Source organism: Argiope bruennichi, chromosome 10 (assembly GCF_947563725.1).
Source record: "Argiope bruennichi chromosome 10, qqArgBrue1.1, whole genome shotgun sequence".
In the NCBI taxonomy this organism is placed as follows: Eukaryota; Metazoa; Arthropoda; class Arachnida; order Araneae; family Araneidae; genus Argiope; species Argiope bruennichi.
In genome coordinates, this window is record NC_079160.1 from 85,184,834 (window position 1) to 85,203,351 (window position 18,518).

Here is an 18,518-nt window from a genome sequence, read left to right on the forward strand (position 1 = left end):
GAAAGGCTTCGAATTGGAATTCGGAGAGACTACGGTGTGGGGAAAGTTTGTTTCTGTTTTTTTTAGAGACTCCGTGCTATTCGGGCTTCTGTGTTAATGTCCATCCGATAAAGATGGGTGGATTTCTGGAGCAACCCTGGAGTAGCCGTTTAGAGCGAACAGCCTGTTACCGGGTTTTTTTTTTTTGACTTATTCTCTGATTTGGTCGAGGAACCATTTCGTGATTGAACTGTTATATGATTTTTATAAATAATATTAACTTAGATGAGAACAAGTTGTTCTTTGTAAATATATAAGACTGTAAATAAAAGAATTATTTTTTTGCGCTACTCTCTTATTTGATCGGTCTTGATCAAGATATTATACTCTCTTTGAAGATGAATTATAGATCCAAAGAAATAATTTATGTCAGAAAAAGGAGCCTGTCTAATTGAGTTACTGGTTTATTATTATGTCGGTATTATGTAGAATAAAAGATATAATTGGGAAATATATATAATATAGCCAATATATATATAGTATATTGAAAATATCCATAAGGAATGTCTTAATGACTAATAAAGATATTTAAATTCATTCTCAGTTAATGATCATATCTTGTTTTCGTTCTTAGGGATGTAAATTTAAAGAATTGAGATTCCCCCTTAATGACGATTTTTTACTTGGTCACGATCTTTAAAATCAATGATAAATATTTGATGCAGTCAATAAATAACGAGGCAATGTCCATTAAATCAAAACTGTGATGTTTAGAAAAATGGATATGGACCTGAAATGTAACTGCTGGTGTGGCGAAAAAATTCGCGCACTTTTCACTCGCTAGATGGCGGTACGTGCTATGAAAACATAAATTCTCATAAGCCCATAAATTCTCCTTCACCAATAAAGTTGAAGATTCTCCATTTAAGTTAGGATTGGCAAGGTAAAGTTTTCATTCTTTTTCTATCACAAGGGATCACTCCACGTCTATTTCCTGGCGCATGGAGATAGAGTCGATGCTCAGGGGTATTCAAAAGCCTTAGCCCTTTCGCATACGCAACCATTTTTTGAACATTAGCACATGACACCTTATTTTATTGACTATTTGTATAAAAACAAAATATGGTGAAACTATGTTAATATTTTTTCTTGTAAATATATTTCATTTAAGACATAAATACGATTTTAATAAGAAAAAAAATTTAAATTGACTTTTTTTTTCAAATATATTTTCTGCATTCATTTCCTTTCCCCCTTTCCATTCATATACAACTTATTATTTTTAAAGTAAGTAGGGTTTTTTTTTTTCTGTATTAAAATATTGAAAGAATAAGAAAAATCTACAAATTACATCCGTTTTTATTTTAAGTTCCTGCGTATATTAACTTGCAAGAGAAACTTTTTTTTTGTTCACATTTTGGAAAATAATTTTGGAGAGTAGTACATTTTTCTTTTCTTTGCCTTCGGCGCCAAATTTTTGCTCTATTAAACTGAAATGCTCTAATTATTCTGGGAACTTCGTCATCTTGAAAAAAATGAACAGATTAAGAAAACAACCAGAAGAATTCGCAAGAATTTCAAGAGTCATAAGGATAAAAAGGATCTAAAAATAAAATCAACGATAGTCCACACGAAATTGAAGGACAGAAATTAACAACTTTCGTCTTTCCAAGTATTATTCCAACACTCATCGAAACTTAAAAAAACAACAGATGGCAGCACCTACAAAATTGATTCTGTAAAATGATATGTATGCATCGTCTTTTTTACTTTCTCGTATATGTAGTATAGAGAAAGCAAAATAATCGTCAAAAGTCTTTATATTAAATGCAGTTTAATCACTTCCACTTTATTCAATTTAGAGAGAGATATGTAGTACAATGAAAAGAACGGCTTAAGGCCTACGTAATGATATAAGTGGATTATATGACTATCAAAATTTAAAATTTTAAAGTGTCTGCTGAAAAACCTATTATGCATCCAAGTAACATAAAATATTTAATTGAAAATTTTAGCGAGCATTAATACTGGAGAACCGGTTGGTCGCCAAAACGGCTAGAAAGAATTCTTTTAGTGTTTTATTTATATATAGATTCTTCGGGATACGACAAATTTTTGGAAAAAAAAAAATAGAGTTTCATGTGCAAAAAATGTTTAAGAAGCCATAGTGAAGATTGTAGCATAGTGTAAGCACAGTATAAAAAAATGGAAAGATAGTGAAAATTATTTTATTTGTTAAAGTAGAGTAGGCAAAATATCTAATATTTATTAATAAAGAATAAAAGGTGATTTTTCTCACGTCCTGAAAGATTTTCAGTCATTAAAATTAACATGTAATGCTTAAATAATGGAATAACAACAACAAAACCAAACAAACAACGTTATTTGATTAACAAACGTTTATTTTGATTTGAAATTTTACAAAAAAAGAAATACGAATTAAAAATTTCTCAATAAAATGTACATAATTTTCAGATTTAAATACACATATAATTCTATTACTTATGACTGCATTGTGAATAATTTATGATTGCCACTGAGAATAACTTTTACTCAAAATGATAACGCAACTATTGCAGTGTATTGCCTCATGGCACACCTATAAATACTGCAATTTTGAACTTGAAGAATAACCATTCTGCGTCCCTAAAAAAGAAAAGGAAAAAAAAAAAAAAGATATTATATAGGTGTCTTAGGTTTGAAAAATGCAAACAAGTTGTTTAATCAAGTGAAAAAAAATGTTTTGAATATTACAATAAATACTCATTCAACAAGAAATGACAAGATTTCCCAAAATAACGAAAAAGAAAATAAAACAATATAATGATGTCTTAAAACCGATCTGATAGTAGTTTCCAGTAAGACTTTATACTATCTACAATCAAAACACCATTGTGCATAAGTTATAATCGTATCTTTCCTGAAATAAAAGAAAAGCTCGACTGCGTGAAGGATTTTTGATTTTTAAAAATTCGCTTTCAGATTGTGAGATGGAAAATTAAACACCAGAAATTCTTCTCCAAATCATGTGAATGATATTTTTAAAGAAGTTATTTTCCCTTTAGAGCCCATTTTGCAGTTTCTGAAGTAACAAAATTTTCAAATCTACTGCACGGATATAGACAATTTCCTTTCTCATCGTTTTTTTGCTTTTTCGTGCACGAAGTATGAAGGGGGGGGGGAATCAAAATCTTCTATCGCAAATTTCAAGTTATCATGTGAGAACATTATTTTTTTTAAAAGCCATGTGGTATCAATCCGACAAAAAAACATCATGTTTTCACATGTTTCAAATTTCGCAATCACCAAAATTTAGAAAAGCGATGGGTTTTGACCATCTCAATATCAATCGAGTACTAAAATATTTTTTTCTCGAGGCCGGACTTTTTTCCCCCGTGAAAACCTAGTTTAAACCGGTTTTAAACAATCACGTGATTATCAGATAACGCATGTGTCGATATTTCAAAAACGATGGTTTTTTTTCTTTTTTCTTGTCTCAAAATTGTTCCAGCTCCGAAACTTTATTTCGAGTCCAGATTTTTTAAAATTCTTTTTTTTTCTTTGCAAAAATCCGGTTTAAACTTGTTTGGATTTATCATGCGACTACTGAAGGTTTTTGAGACACCCTGTATATTATATATATATATATATATATATATATATATATATATATATATATATATATATATATATATATATATATATATATATACACGTTCATTCCAATTTTCTGTTTTCTCCTCTGTGCTTCTTCTTGCAATAACTTTTTACGACTATACCCTTTATTTTCCAGATAGAAGAATCGGGTACATGACGGACACCCGCTCCAGGGTTGTAAATTTTTGTAGGCGATAAATCGCTAAATGTACAACCTTCTTTATAATTTTCCGATAAACCTAAAAGCTAAAAATTGATGCTTCAAAAGCGAGAAATCGCCCATTTTCCTAACTTGCATTTTGAGGCTTCAAAAACTCCAAACCAAAACAACATCATGTTCTTACGATAAAAATATTAAAATAGAATTTCTTTAATGCCTATGATAGTTTGAGATTTAAAAATAATTTATTGACGGAATGACGGTCTAAAATTATCTTTTAGATTTGAAATTGAAATGAACCGCCTTTGGCGTTTAGCTTGATTGCCGACAAAACAGGTTATTTTTACTTTCAATTAAATCTTTTTATACAAAATTTAATGTTCATCATTCCTCTAAGAAAATATAGGGCGGGGAAAAGCCCGTAAAAACTTAAAATTCATAAAACCTGAAAAAATAACTAAAGTGGAAAACGGTTTGCAGTTTTAGCATTGATTGGTCGTGGGATTTTTTTAAAGATAAGTAGAAGGAAAAAAAATCCCAAAAATATCCGACAGATGGCGCTGGTACGAGCAACTTATTTGGAAATATGCAAATGTGTCAGATGATTATAAATACTGACGCTCTTGATTCAGAACTAATTCTCCGTTGCATGCCATGTAAGTGAATAAGGATGCTGAGTGGAAAAGATTATGCTTTATTGGTGAAGCAACTAGCAATGCACAGGTAGCTGGCAGAAACAAAATTTCTATGGCCTCCTCAGTCTTCAGATTTGATAACAGCAGGCTATAGGGAAATTTAAAATGTCGAATATATCGATCTCGTCCATCCAATCTGTTGGAATTGAAAAATGCAATCTACCGAGAGCTGTTATGTATACAGCCGGACATACTGCTCTCTCCCGTTGCTGGATTTGTGACACGCCTGCAATGTATTATTACCTACGGTGGTGGACATGTGGAACACATATTGTTACAATAAATGGTTTGGTAACACTATTTTTATTATTTGCGTGTCTTTTCTTTCACTTATGTACGAAACGCCATCTATCGACTGTTTTTTAAATTATTATTATTTTTTTTATCTTAAAAATATCCCGTGATTTTTCGATGCTAAACCTGCAAATTGTTTTTTATTTTACTTAATTTTCCACGTTTTATAAATTTTTAAATTTTTTACGGACGTTATGCTCATTCTGTATTTTTCAGCATCAAATGAGGACAGACATGAAATCAGTGATACCTTAATAACCTGTTCAGTTCATGAAGTATTCTAATAGAATCAAATACCGTGACATCATGGTACTATTAAAAACATGGCTTTAAGAATAATATAACTTTACTGGTATTATAATTTCACTTTCTTTTTTTTTCCTCAACAGATGATTCACCGGGAATATTGGATATATTTTAATTTCATATAAAAAGTTTTGATATAATTTTATGTCCATGTTACTTGCAAATTGTCAGACATTTGTTAGCCGTGTTACCTATCTCCTGCGCACCAGTAAGTCACTAAAGGCGTATAGTGTTTAGTTTTACTTTAGTTATATTAACATCCCGTTGTAAAACAACACTAGGGCTGTTTAGGGACGGAGCTCGTAATTTTGAACCGCAGTCAGATGGCGAGGACGACACCTGAGCTGGCACCCCCCTCTCCGCGCCACACCACACCAGCGGGAGGACGTTTGGCATGACGTATTTAAAGTGCAACAGACCCCCTTGCACGACGGTTCTTCGGTGGAATCGGGTCTCGAACCTGAAAACCCTACGGTTCTGAAGCCGAGACTTTACCACCAGGCCACAGCAGCCTAAGGCGCATAGTGATAAAATAAGAGAGGAATTTGTATTTTTTCCAGAAGTAGCATTTTAATATCAAGTATAACCAATAACTAAAACCGCTTACTGAAAAAAAAATCCTGATAAAAGTGCTTTCAACTCATTGTGAAATATTTCAAATCATTAAATAAACTAATGAATAGCCAAAACATTCTTTGTCTCTTCTTTTGCATTTGAAATATTGCCAGTTGTCTTTGATAAAATGAGGAGAAGAGATATTCTTCCCGTTGCATTCAAAGTATTTTGAAATTTTAACTTATCATCTCTTTGCATGTATTTGTCGAATTCTCTAATTATAATAATAAGATTAGTTTCTCTATCGTCTGTGTAAGTAAAATAGACGTTTCAAGGTCATAGGATTTTCCCATTCTCCACACTTTCCCTTTCTCCATTACCATGGTTTCGATAAATCTTGGTTTTCCTCCACGCCAATACACTTAAAAAAAATTCCAAAAATTTGGATATTCTGGTTACTATTTGAAAGCTTATATGTTATCAAAAGATACTAACATCATGATGATTTTCTGATGTGTGAGTGTAATGATATTTTAAAATCTAATTTAAATCGTAATTAAATCCCTAATTTTTATCTTAATATAGCTCATATTAACTTGATTCTAAAATAGTCACTTATTCCCTGATCCAATTCCCACTTTTTTTACTTAATTAATTTTACACGCGTTCTATAAAACTGCTCACTTCAGCATTTTCTCACGCTCTGAATCGAAAAATCCTTAATGCTTACAATATTCTTTAAAGATACCTAAATTCCCCTTTCCTAATACCATGTGTCTTGGCGCAGCATAGCCAATTCTGGCTCTTGTGCCATAAAAATATAAACCTCAACCTCAATCTCCTTTCCTAAGACTACATGTGTGTAAGAAATCCCTATCAAAATTTCATAGTAAAACCACTGAAGGGAAAAATTTTGGTCTCTTTTGCATTTGTAACCGCTCTGTAAACGGTTGTCTCTTTTATCATCGCTTCTTGTACATAAAATGTCTCCCACAGTGAAATAAAGCGAAGTTTTAGAATTTCAAAAGCTTCTTCAGTTCGGCGACGTAACTGCTAAAAGATGTTACTTAAAAATATATGTTAAACATGTTTAAATAAATAAATCTCAAGATTAAATCTTACAGCTATCTATTCGAGGAAATCAAAATAAAATAACATATTTATAAAATATATACCTCTGAATTTCATTTGTATTGGAGACACACAGTTTCAGCAGCAAGCTTCGCATTGGTTTCCATCAACAGCTTCCATTCCTCAGAGTTTACTATTTCCTTAGCATTTTTTAGTATGTAACTCTGCACGCTAGATTTCAAGTCTTCGTCTGCATGCAGGTCAGACAACAACAGGGCATCGCATGCATTGCTTGGTGAGAGATTGCCCTTTAGATAGGAAGAACACATATTCTTCAAAATTAATATGGCATACTTATCAGCAGCTACGTACAAGCGGGAGGCGGTTTCCCACGTAAGGTCTTCCACACTTGCAGAATAGGAGAAGACTAATATTCGCCTAACCGTATCATCGTCCAAGTCTTCGATATCGACGCAATTGCTGGCTTTTTCTTTCAAATCATTCGAAAACATTGCTTTAAATACAGGTGAAGCAGCACTGAGAATGAACTTGTGAGCAGGAAATACACTGTTACTGGTCTTCAGCTTGACATCAGAAAGGAAGTGCTCGTCGTACAAGGATTTTACATTATCAATTAGAACATTTGAAAGAACTGCCTTATCGTAACTGTCTTGCTCGTTTTCAGCATCAGACATTTTGACTTCAGAACTTATATCTCCATACTGAACTTCCTCGATCGTTTCTAGTACGATTCCCTTGGAAAACGAACACTCCCAAAACAATGACAACGTATCATTGGGGAGATATGCGCCTTTCTTCTCGAGTAACTGGTTCGTTGTGAGAGGAAATGTAAACCGTGCATAGGTAGTTGGGTCGTTGAACCAAATCTCTTCTTGGTTGCACTCTTCTTTGTTGCCCGAAGCATCTACAAGAGACAATCTTAAAGCAGAAAATTTTATAGTTTTGTCTTGAAGGGACAGTTCGAAAGAGATAATTTCTTCGGAATTTAATCCTCCGCTTAAAGAGAGATCTATCGATATCAATGGCGAATCATCCTCTTTCGATTTGATTTGATTAGTGCGTTTTTTAAAAAATTCAAGAGTGCTGAAGAATGTCACATTCCACAAAAACGATCTCATCTGGGTTCCAATGATGGTATGAGCTGTGCATCGGACATCTTCTGTCATATCTCCGACACTTTTCCATATTCGGCAACGAACCCTCAGTGTATCTTCGGGCAGAAATAGCGATTTTCTAGATATGAATACTTCTTCTCGCTTCACAAATCTAGTAAGCCATCCCGATTGGCCTTTACAAAAAGTAGGTTTATATATACCAGATGATTTCAAATCAGAGCCATCCTCTGCAGTGAAAGCTATCTCGTATTTTAATTCTTCCTTTTCAGCACCTTTGCAGTCTAATTCTCTACGAACTCCAAAACCAATCCAACTTCCATCTGTTTCTCCCTTGGGAATGAGCCACAATTTCCATTTTGTTCTTTTTAGATCATCCACCACGAATGTGGGACTTTCGATTTTTTCTCCCTGCTTTTGTGTGCAGCAACTAAAATTTTTTATTTTCCATAAAATGGAGAAACATTTTTCTTGACTTTCCTTGCTGGCCATTTTAAATAAAGCCTCTGAATTGACAGCATGAGAAAAAAACCTGTTAACAAATAGAATCGCCGATAAAATGTGAGGGGAAATTCATTTTGAAAGAAGCTTTGCTTCTAGCGCTATCAGTCTGATTAAGCATAAAGATAAAAAAGAAAGTGATAAGCAGTATGAATAACAACTCACGCGCAACGGCAATCGGTATCGAAATTTATGAAGAACTTTTTACTTTCTCGTATACGTAGAATAGAAAATATTATAATAATTATCAAAAAATTGGACTTCGAGATTTTTACGAATCTCCACGCATTCCCTAAGTTCGAAAAATACATCTGGAAAATATCCGTCTGTCTATCTGTCTGCGACGAAGATGACTCAAAAATGCTTCGTATACTATCTTTGCACCAAATTTGTAGATTTCAATCATACTTTGAACGAAATCGGTTCAGAGGAAGTCCGTCTGTCTGGCTGTTGGAATATAAGTTAACACAATAATTATGAAACGAAGAGAGCTATTTCGATAAATTTCGGTACACAGATTCAATATATAGAGAGCAAACATCTCTCAAATTTTGAATCAAATCTAACTAAGGGTTGACTGCTTCAGAGACCTTCAGAAACATATAATTGCAATAACTCACAAATTCAGTGACTTAAATATAGCATACTTCGTACAGGATTGCAAATGTAGTTATGTATCAGTTTTTGATTCAGTCGATTGAGAAAAAAGTTTATACAGCAAAAATTCTATTTTTGAATGCTATTAATGTATGCCAGGGTACCAGGAATTAATCGCAAAGCAAATCGTCAAGAATGGAATGATCGATTCAGTATAAAGGCTGAATCAATGCTGAAGGTCAATATTTCGCAACTACTGTTTTTATATACAGGGTGTCTCAAAAACCTTGACCGCGGCTTTTATTCCTTAAATATTGATCGTAGACATATACTTTAAATTACAAAGTTGTTTAAAAAAGGGAGCAAATTGCTATGAAATCAATTAATGGATTAAACTTTATCAAGGAATTAAACTTTAAAAAATACAAAATTTAAATTTTTATACGTACCCCGTACAAAAAAATTCCCCGTGAATAAAATGTGCCCCATTCTCTATAAAGTCACGAACAAAATTTCAAAATTTTATCATGAAAATTCTCAAAGATATGTCAAAACAAAGTTGTGGAAGGATCAATCACAAATTAAAATGCAAATGTTTACAGCTTCAGTGCAGATGACGCGATGCAGTAATGCATCATAAGGAAATAAAATATGCTTCATATCTTTAGTTTTAAATATAAATTTTAAAATCCATGCTTCCTGAAAAATATTTTAAAATTTTATAACATGAATTACAGAATATAACTTAAAAATAGCACAGTCAGATTTGTAAAAAATCTGATGTAATTTTTCATTAAAGTAATCTTTTCTTTATGTAATCTCTCCTTTAAGGTATGTAATCTTTCCTTTAAGTTATAATTTCTACAAATTTTTAATAAATTTAAACAAATAAATAGTAAAATTATTATTCATTTATTCAATAATTACTTTCTTTGTTAATTTGTGTATGACCCCTAAAACACGAACAGCAGGGGTATTTGTGGGACCCCAAAAAATCCCCTGAAACTTTTACGGTCTTACTACCGACATTTTGGAGTTTCGAGAAGGGGGGGGGGGAGAAATGAAAAATTACAATTATGAAGTATTGAATGACCTAATTATAAAAGTTCAATGAATTACTTTTTTTGCAAAATTAATAACCATAAATTTTTAAACATATAAACTACTACATTTTATGTAAATATTTTAAATTACCTGAATTAATTCTTAAAAAAAAATTATCTAATTTCTGCTGCTTTTTTTTTATTTTCTGATGTTTGTGGGCTTGTCTTTCTTTTGTGGTGAACTTCATAATTGCAGGAAGGTTGACTTTTATTTTCCTCATTTACAGTTGAAGAAATTTCCTCGAGAACTGCACATGCAGAGGTAGAAGCAGTTTGCTTTTCTGCTAATGTAGAAGGTTTTTCAGAGACTTTTATAGGTGACTCATCTGAAATACATGTTTTTAAGTCCTTTTGATATGTTTTCCAACTTCTGTTCATATTGAATAAGAGATCTTTGTGAATTGGATCAGTCATTGGATTTTTTGAGCCATATTTTTCACATGAGGTTTCTTTAGAAGCATTAAATCATATTTAATAGTCTGCACTGCATCTAGGGAATCAATCTTAAGAGAGGTTCTATAGTCAGTGACAAGTGTATCCATTAAGTTGAATGCACTTTCCACTAATGGGCCATGGAAGCAGCTAAGGCAGGCTTTGACCAATTTAGCCAATGTAGGATACTTATAATCATTTGTGAAATCATCTTTTAAATTAAAAACTTTAGACCAATATTTATCAATTGTACATTTGACTTGATTTCCATTTTCATCAGATGTGTAGAGCATTTCTTTGGTGATATCAATATCATTCTGGTATAACCTTATTTCAGCTTCTAGTTTTGACTTTTCATTATCACTAAAAATATGGGACGTAAAAGGTGATAATTTTTCAAAAGCTAATATTGTACTGGTTTTACCTCTTAGCTCTGGATCTAATGCTGTAAAACTAATTAGATATGAATTTTTAAGGGGTAATTTCTGTTTCATATGCTGTGCTGTATTAGTATAAGCTTTCATCAGAGAAATTTGGAATTCTTTTGCTATTGGATGATTTTTTGGTAATTTCTTCAGGAGAGTGGAAGCTTCTGCACCAGTAAATATTACTTTGCTAGGTAGATGGAATTCTGGATTTGTGACATCAACCTTTAATAAATCATCATAAGATGTGAACTCTATATTTTCTGGCTTCATAAAAAAAGAGAAAATTTTTGCCATCAATTTATAAATACTGGAATGTATTAAATGAAGCATTGGTTTTTTTGTTTTAAATAATTTAATATATGTGTTGAACTCTGGTAATTTTGCTGAATATAATGCCATATGCAATAAAGTTTTGTTTTGCATAACAAATAACCCATTTAGTATTCTTTTTATCCGAGCTAAAGCATCCTTTGTGAGTTGTTGGAAATGCAAGCAAGAATACACCCCTTCAACAATTTTTTTTTTTTTTTTTTTTGAGCTGCAGAAATATTTCTTTTATTGTATACAGTTTCAACATAAGAGAAATAATCCCCTTTATCAGTTTTATCCAAGTAGTGAAAATAAAATGCAATAAGAGCATCCCACAGATCTTTGATTCTTTCTAAAACACATAAAATGTACACCCACCTATGGTCTGGTCTCTTCAAGGGTTTAAGTTTTTTAATGGCAAGGGATTCACAGATTTTGAAAAAATTCTCTTTTACTGCAGCTTTTCGTATCAAAATAGATGTCATCAAACAAATCTTCTAAGTATCTATCAAAACAAGAAGCAAATTTTTTTGCACAGTTATTAGCTGTGTGACATGTGTCACCATCAATATCTAATAAGTGGGGTGCTTTGTTTGATCGTAGTCTGGTTTCAATACCCTTTTTTTTCCCACGCATGGTATTACATGAGTCCATTAATACACTAATTAAGTTTGCCCATGGAATATTATTATCTTCAACAGTATTAACAACTGCTTTAAAAACAGCTTCTGAATTACAAGATTCCATCTTTAGAGATGCAAAATGATGAACTACAACTTCATTTTGATTGTTGTCATAAAACTGCACCAATATTGCCAGTATACTTTCTTGAGCATTGCTAGTACTTTCATCCAAATTTTGAGAAAATGGAGTCTCCTTTAAAGTTTTAATGATATTTTCCTTAATAGTTTTTGCGAGCCCATATTTCATCTTATAACATGCAGCAGTCCTGGACATTTCCAACGAGTTTAGTGCCGTCTGATCGCGCCTCAACTGTTTGCAGAGTTCAATTAAATTGGGAGCTACATTGACAGAAAGAGAATTCTCGGCGATAAACGAAGTTATTAATACCTCTTGGCGTGCTTTTCTTGTCACTATATCCAATGGCCGAGCATCAGTCTCCAGTAAGTCATCAGTATTTTTTGAATTAGCATAATTACTTAAAGTCATTGAATGTCTAATGCACTTTGAATATTTTATGTACGTCACAGTTTTAGAATGATTTGTGAAAGCCTTGAATCCTTCCCTACCATACTTCAGCAGTGAGTTACAAAAAACACAATATGCTTGTCCAGTAACATTTATTTTCTTGCACCATGTGCCGATGGTATCCCCATTACCATCTCTCCGTTCAATCCAATTCCACCTAAATGCATTCCGGACACCTTCTTCTAATTATATAATATCACTATTTATATCGAGAAATTTCATAGTGAAATTCTCTTGCATACATAAATGAAAAAATATTTCAATAAACGAAACGAAAAATTTACACGTGCATCAATAAATGAAACGAAAATTTTACACAGCGGAGAAAAAAAAGTTGCGAAGCGGTCAATGACAAATAGCTAATACGGCGAAAAATCCCCCTTCTCTACTTATTGGCGCCATGCCAGGAGAAATAAGACCTTTGAACCCACTTGCAGAAAAGAATCCAGAAGAGAATGTACGAGAACCAGGGGAATGAGTCATAACTCGCAATAAGGAAAGAACAAAAAAGAAGTTTTTTCCCCCTTTTCACGCATTATCACTGCCTTTGGAGAAAGAAAGGAAAAGTTTTCACCACACACACTGACCTTGCGTTTTCTGCTTTCAAAGCAAACAAAATTACCCAGATCAAAATAAATAATTCATTATTATTCCTTTTGAACGACGATCCCCGGAATTTCCGGGTATCGAAGTTCAAAATCCCCGGAATTCCGGGGTTTCCCCGGAGCACAAACACCCCTGCGAACATCTGACATGATTTTTCATCTTTGCAAACTCATATCCAGGCATCGAAAAGTGGTTTAAGTAGTTTCATAGCTTTGAGACTTTTTGTGATAAAATACTGAAGTTTCGAACATGACCTTATTAGAGAATGCGGCACATTTTACTCACTGGAACTTTTTTTATACAGGGTCCGTATAAAAATTTAAATTTTGTATTTTTTAAAGTTTAATCCTTTGAAAACTTTAATTGATTCCACAGCAATTTGCACCTTTTTTACGCAACTTTGTAATTTACAGTATATGTCTACGATCAATATTTCAGGAATAAAAGCAGCGGTCAAGGTTTTTGAGACACCCTGTATATTATAGAATAATTATATAAAATATTATTATATATAATAAATATATAATAATATTATATATATATACCTTCATTCCAATTTTTTTTTCTCCTCTATGCTTTTCGAGCGATAACTTTTTACGATTCTACCCTTTATTTTCCAGATAGGAGAATCGGGTACATGACGGACATCCGCTCCAGGTCGTAACTTTTTGTAGGCGATGAATCGCTAAATGTACAACTTTCTTTATCTTTTTTCGATAAACACAAAAGCTAAAAATTGATAAGGCTAGAAGTGATGAACAACAATTTCCTCATTTTGGTATTATTATTTTTCTGTTTTTGGCTTACTCATATTCAGCGTGCAGATGAGAATAGTTTGATTAATGGATTTCTACCTCAAGAAAATAGTATATAACAAAATTTGGTTCATTGTACAAATATGCCCAAAATTTAGTATACTTTCTTTGTTAACTAACAACATACATCCAAAGAAAATGAATTAGTTTTACTTTCTCGTACCCAAAAAGTATACAAAAAGAAGGTATTGTAATCTTCAAAAAGTTAGAACCGGAAACTTTGATGATCTGAATGTTTCAAACCTCACTGAGTCCGAAAAACTCATTTATAAACTGATGCGCGTTCTGTTTGGCATGATATTCTAGTTTAAGATAGATTAATAAAAAAATGGTATAAGACTTTTTCACCATATTTTTAGATTTCTATCACCTTTTATGACAGCGGAGATAACTGCTGTTTTATTTGTCCGAGAAAAAATATCCGATAGTTACAAGAGAAACATATAATTTATACCGATTCATTCAATGTTTTACAGGCTCTAAAATCATCCTTTGGTTTTTAATATTTTAAACCTTGTTAATAGACTTTCTTCTCGTGGATTTACTATTATTCTATGTCGGATGCCTTCCATGTAGTTATTGGGGGCAAAGAGAAGGCGGACAGTGCCGCCAAATCAGCTATTATTACTGTAAATATTAGTATCTTGGTGAGTGATATTACAAAACACAATTGCCTCTCAAAATGGCAGACGCAATGGGATTTGTTGAGAGAAAACAAATTTCGTAGTGTTAAACCTCTTGTAGAATCTTGGCCATGTCTTCCGAATAGAAAATCGGACACTATCTTAACACGTTTTCGCATAGATCACACTAAATTCATCCATCGCCACCTACTTTTTGGGTACCAATGTGCCCGCAGTAAAATTGCATCATGTGTGTTGACCAAATTCTCAGTAAATGTCCAAATTTAGTACTCAATGTTTATATCATTTTCGCAACTTTACTTTATCTCTTTTGTTTGATAAAATACCACATGCTACTTTTTGCTTTTTTGAAATAAATAAAGGTTTTTTTTTATACCCATATTTAAGTATTCATCATCTTTTTCAAAGGTTGTTATATTGCTTTTCATAGCTGAAATTTTATATTTTAATCCTAAAAATATACAGTTTTGGCGCAGCATAGTCAACACCATGGTTCTTGTGCCAATAAAATCGAACAAATCCAATTTCTCATCTTTTGAACAAAATCCATCTATCTAGCTGTTCGATTACAAGTGAAGCAAAATATAAAAAATAGCTGGATAAATTTAGAACATGGTGAGGTTTTATAATACAGATACGTATCAGATTTTGAACAGAAACCATCAAAGGGTTCGCCAAATCTAAAAAAGGCAATGTATTTTCGAATGAATGTAAACGCAATAACGTAAAACTGAAAATAAATGTAATTTTATATATGATCTTGTAATTATAATTGCAATTCAGTATAAAATTTTGGTTCCAGTCAGTTGGAAGAAAGGCTTCCAAAATATATTATCAATTTTTTGATACTTGTGTATTAATTCCATGCCAGCAGTTTGTTACAAAAAAAAAAATCCACAAATATCAATATTTTGTAACAAATGTTCGTCAATGGTATAAAATTAAAACACAAATACTGGTTTTCTTGACTTTATGATGAAGTACGCCATTCTCATGTATGGGATACTCAAAATAAAAATCTGAGCACTCATGGAGTTCGCGAACTTGCTGTAGGTTCATAATTTTACTCATGGGGAAGGGCGTAGATATCTTTAATATACAGTATGCTATAACTATATATCAATTAAAATCTAATACCTTGAAGAAGTAATGCATATATCATATGAGTAATGTCTATATATCTGTTAGAAACTAAAATAATGAAGGATTGATGCATATATCATTTATTAAGTACCGTTAGATTATGAAATGCCTGATAACGTTAAATCATTACATATTATTAAGCATGGACATTTAACATTGATTTAACATGACATATCATGTTAAATCATGACTATCATTTAAAGTATCATGAAGTACATTCGAAAAAATGACATTGAAAAATATTTAGAAAATATAATAAAACAATTAATTCAATTGCTGAAATAGTAACATTACATTAATCATAAACTAAAAGCATAGAAAAATTGTTCGTAATGGATTTACTTACAATAATAGATTTTAATAAGGCTTACTAAGCCATAGGTTATCACCTCAAATGAGTAAAATAGAATTTTGGCTTAGAAAAATTGTCACAGCTTCTGCATTTTTAATTTTAAAAAAAATTTATAACCTAATATTTCGGAGGAGAATATTTTGGCTACAAAATAAAGCTTTCTTACTTAATCACAATTAACAGAGCATTTTATTATTCGTTTTCCCTTTCTGTAGTCGCTAATTTAAAAAAAATTCACTCGAGCTTACGAATAATTTTTCTGGGCGATGAAAAAATTAAAAATGGAAAAATTCAAGGGACCCTGGAATTTGGAAGTAACATCATCTAATACCAAATATTCTTTATTGAAGCATAAGTAGTTTCGGTCATGTTAAAAATAAAACTTGAATATTGACTTCATTTTAAGAATTACGATTCTTTTAAAAAATTGCATTCAGTATTAATGAATATTATCTTAACATTTTGAAATAGATATAGAAGTAAAGAGAAATAGTTAACTATTGTAACTTTATTAAAGCTACAAATTGTAAAAATAGATGTCTGTAAAATAAATATCTATATCTGGTACAAACTTTTTGGCATGATATCGTTAAATTATTTGATTAACATAAAATAATTGATGTTTTAAAGCATTTTCACACAGATGGAAAAAATCAATTTAAATCAATTAAAAAATGAAATCTTGCTCTGGTATTTCAACATGAACTCTTTCTCTGTAGCAGGATATTGCTAAAACGCTACTTGACCAATACGGAAAAACTCGGAATTTCAAAGCAGCTTCATACGAGCATTGATTACAACTTCAGCAATGAATTCATTTTAAGAATTAAGTTTCCATAAAAAATTGTATTGACTATTAATGAATATTATCTTAACATTTGGAAATTGATAAAGAAGTAAAGAGAAATAGTTAACTATTGTAGTTATTTGTAATTTTATTAAAGTTACAAATTGTAGAAATAGATATCTGTAAAATAAATATCTGTCTGGTGCATACTTTTTGGCATGATATTGTTAAGTTTTCTGATTAACATAAAATATTTGATGTTTTAAAGCATTTCACACAACTGAAAAAATTCGATTGAAATCAGTTAAAAAATTAATCTATTCATTGAATCTATACATTCAATGAATCTATTCACTCAATGAATGTATTGATGAAATTTCAGTCCTTATAGCAGGATACAACTAAAACTTTATCTGATTATCATAAACAACGAGAATTTCAAAGCAATTACGTAGGGTTGGTGATTGTATTTACAATATCTGCTAAATGAACTTATGAAAGAATTACGATTCATTCACAAAAGTTGTAAATATTTTAATTAATTATAATTTCTCTGGTCACTAATTGATTCAATCCAGTTTCATTGTCTTCACATAGATATATTGCATTGTTTCTGCTGCAAGCTTATGTTTCGCATTAACAAATCGCTTCAATTAAGAGAAGGTATAATTTCACGATCATGGACAAATATGAATTCTTGAGCAGCTTCTGTTAAATAAGAATCCCGAAACGTTTCAGGCAGAATTAATATATCACTGACATTTTTCTGAGTGAGCCCAGACACGAGATAATTGGAAATCTGCCTTTTCAAAGATATGCTGTCATATGTATCTGCAGCAGAGTAAAGCTTCAGAGCGCATTCCCATTCCAGGTCTTCCAGAGTAACAGAGTGGATGTACACTAGAATCTTGCTTATAATATCGGGATGCATATCCGGAATGGTTATATCGGGAGATAAATTTTCACGTACATGAAAAGTAGAGCTAAAAACACTAGATCTGGCGGAAAGTATAACTTTATGAACAGGACATGTCTCATTACTTACTTTAAGATTCAAATCACACAATTTTTTTTTCTACATACAGGCAGTACAAATCATCTCTAAGAGATCCGTGATCTTCTGCTATGTTGGAAACAAATTTATGTTTAGATGTCCCATTTCAGAACTTTGTGATCCGAAAGTCGAAATTTCGATGCAGTTTAGTTTAATACAATCAGAAAGCGAAACTTCGCATTGCAATGAAAGGTCGTTATTCTGCAATAGAAGACTTCTGCGAGCCAATAATTTGCCTCTGTATTAAAAACTGGCATGATCCAGATTTCTTTACCATCGAATAAATGTTCATCCTTTGCAAGGAGCCCAGTTTTTCCATCGTCAACAGATACTTTACAAGTTAGGAATATAGGCCAATCGATGTAATTCTGGACAACGATTTTTATTTTTCCTTCAAATTCTGATTCGCCAATGACAGCAAAAGTCATTCTCAAGTAAAATGGTGTGTTCGATGCTGTAGGTGTCGGTGTCAACCACCCATCATGCGATTCACTTTCTTCAAATTTATCGATCATCCATGAAAACGATCTCTTCTCTATTCCGAAACGACTTCGGATTTCACACTGAATCGACTGAGAAAGTCCAGCATTCCCCATCGAAAAGCAAATCGTGAGGGTACCGTGTGGTAAATATCTCTTTTATGCTTCAGGATATTATCTCTATTAGCAAACTGTGACACGCCATACAA

The 18,518-nt window shown here is 32.0% G+C and overlaps 1 protein-coding gene across 1 annotated transcript; it reads right to left on the bottom strand.

The window, feature by feature from the left end:
- Positions 1-2,369: 2,369 nt before the first annotated feature.
- Positions 2,370-8,398, bottom strand: LOC129987802 (speckle-type POZ protein-like). The gene is made up of 2 exons (XM_056095742.1): positions 6,822-8,398; positions 2,370-2,625 (listed from the first exon to the last, which is right to left on the bottom strand). The coding sequence occupies exon 1, from the start codon at positions 8,340-8,342 to the stop codon at positions 6,831-6,833; it is 1,512 nt and encodes a 503-aa protein (XP_055951717.1). The 5' UTR covers positions 8,343-8,398; the 3' UTR covers positions 2,370-2,625; positions 6,822-6,830.
- Positions 8,399-18,518: the final 10,120 nt, after the last annotated feature.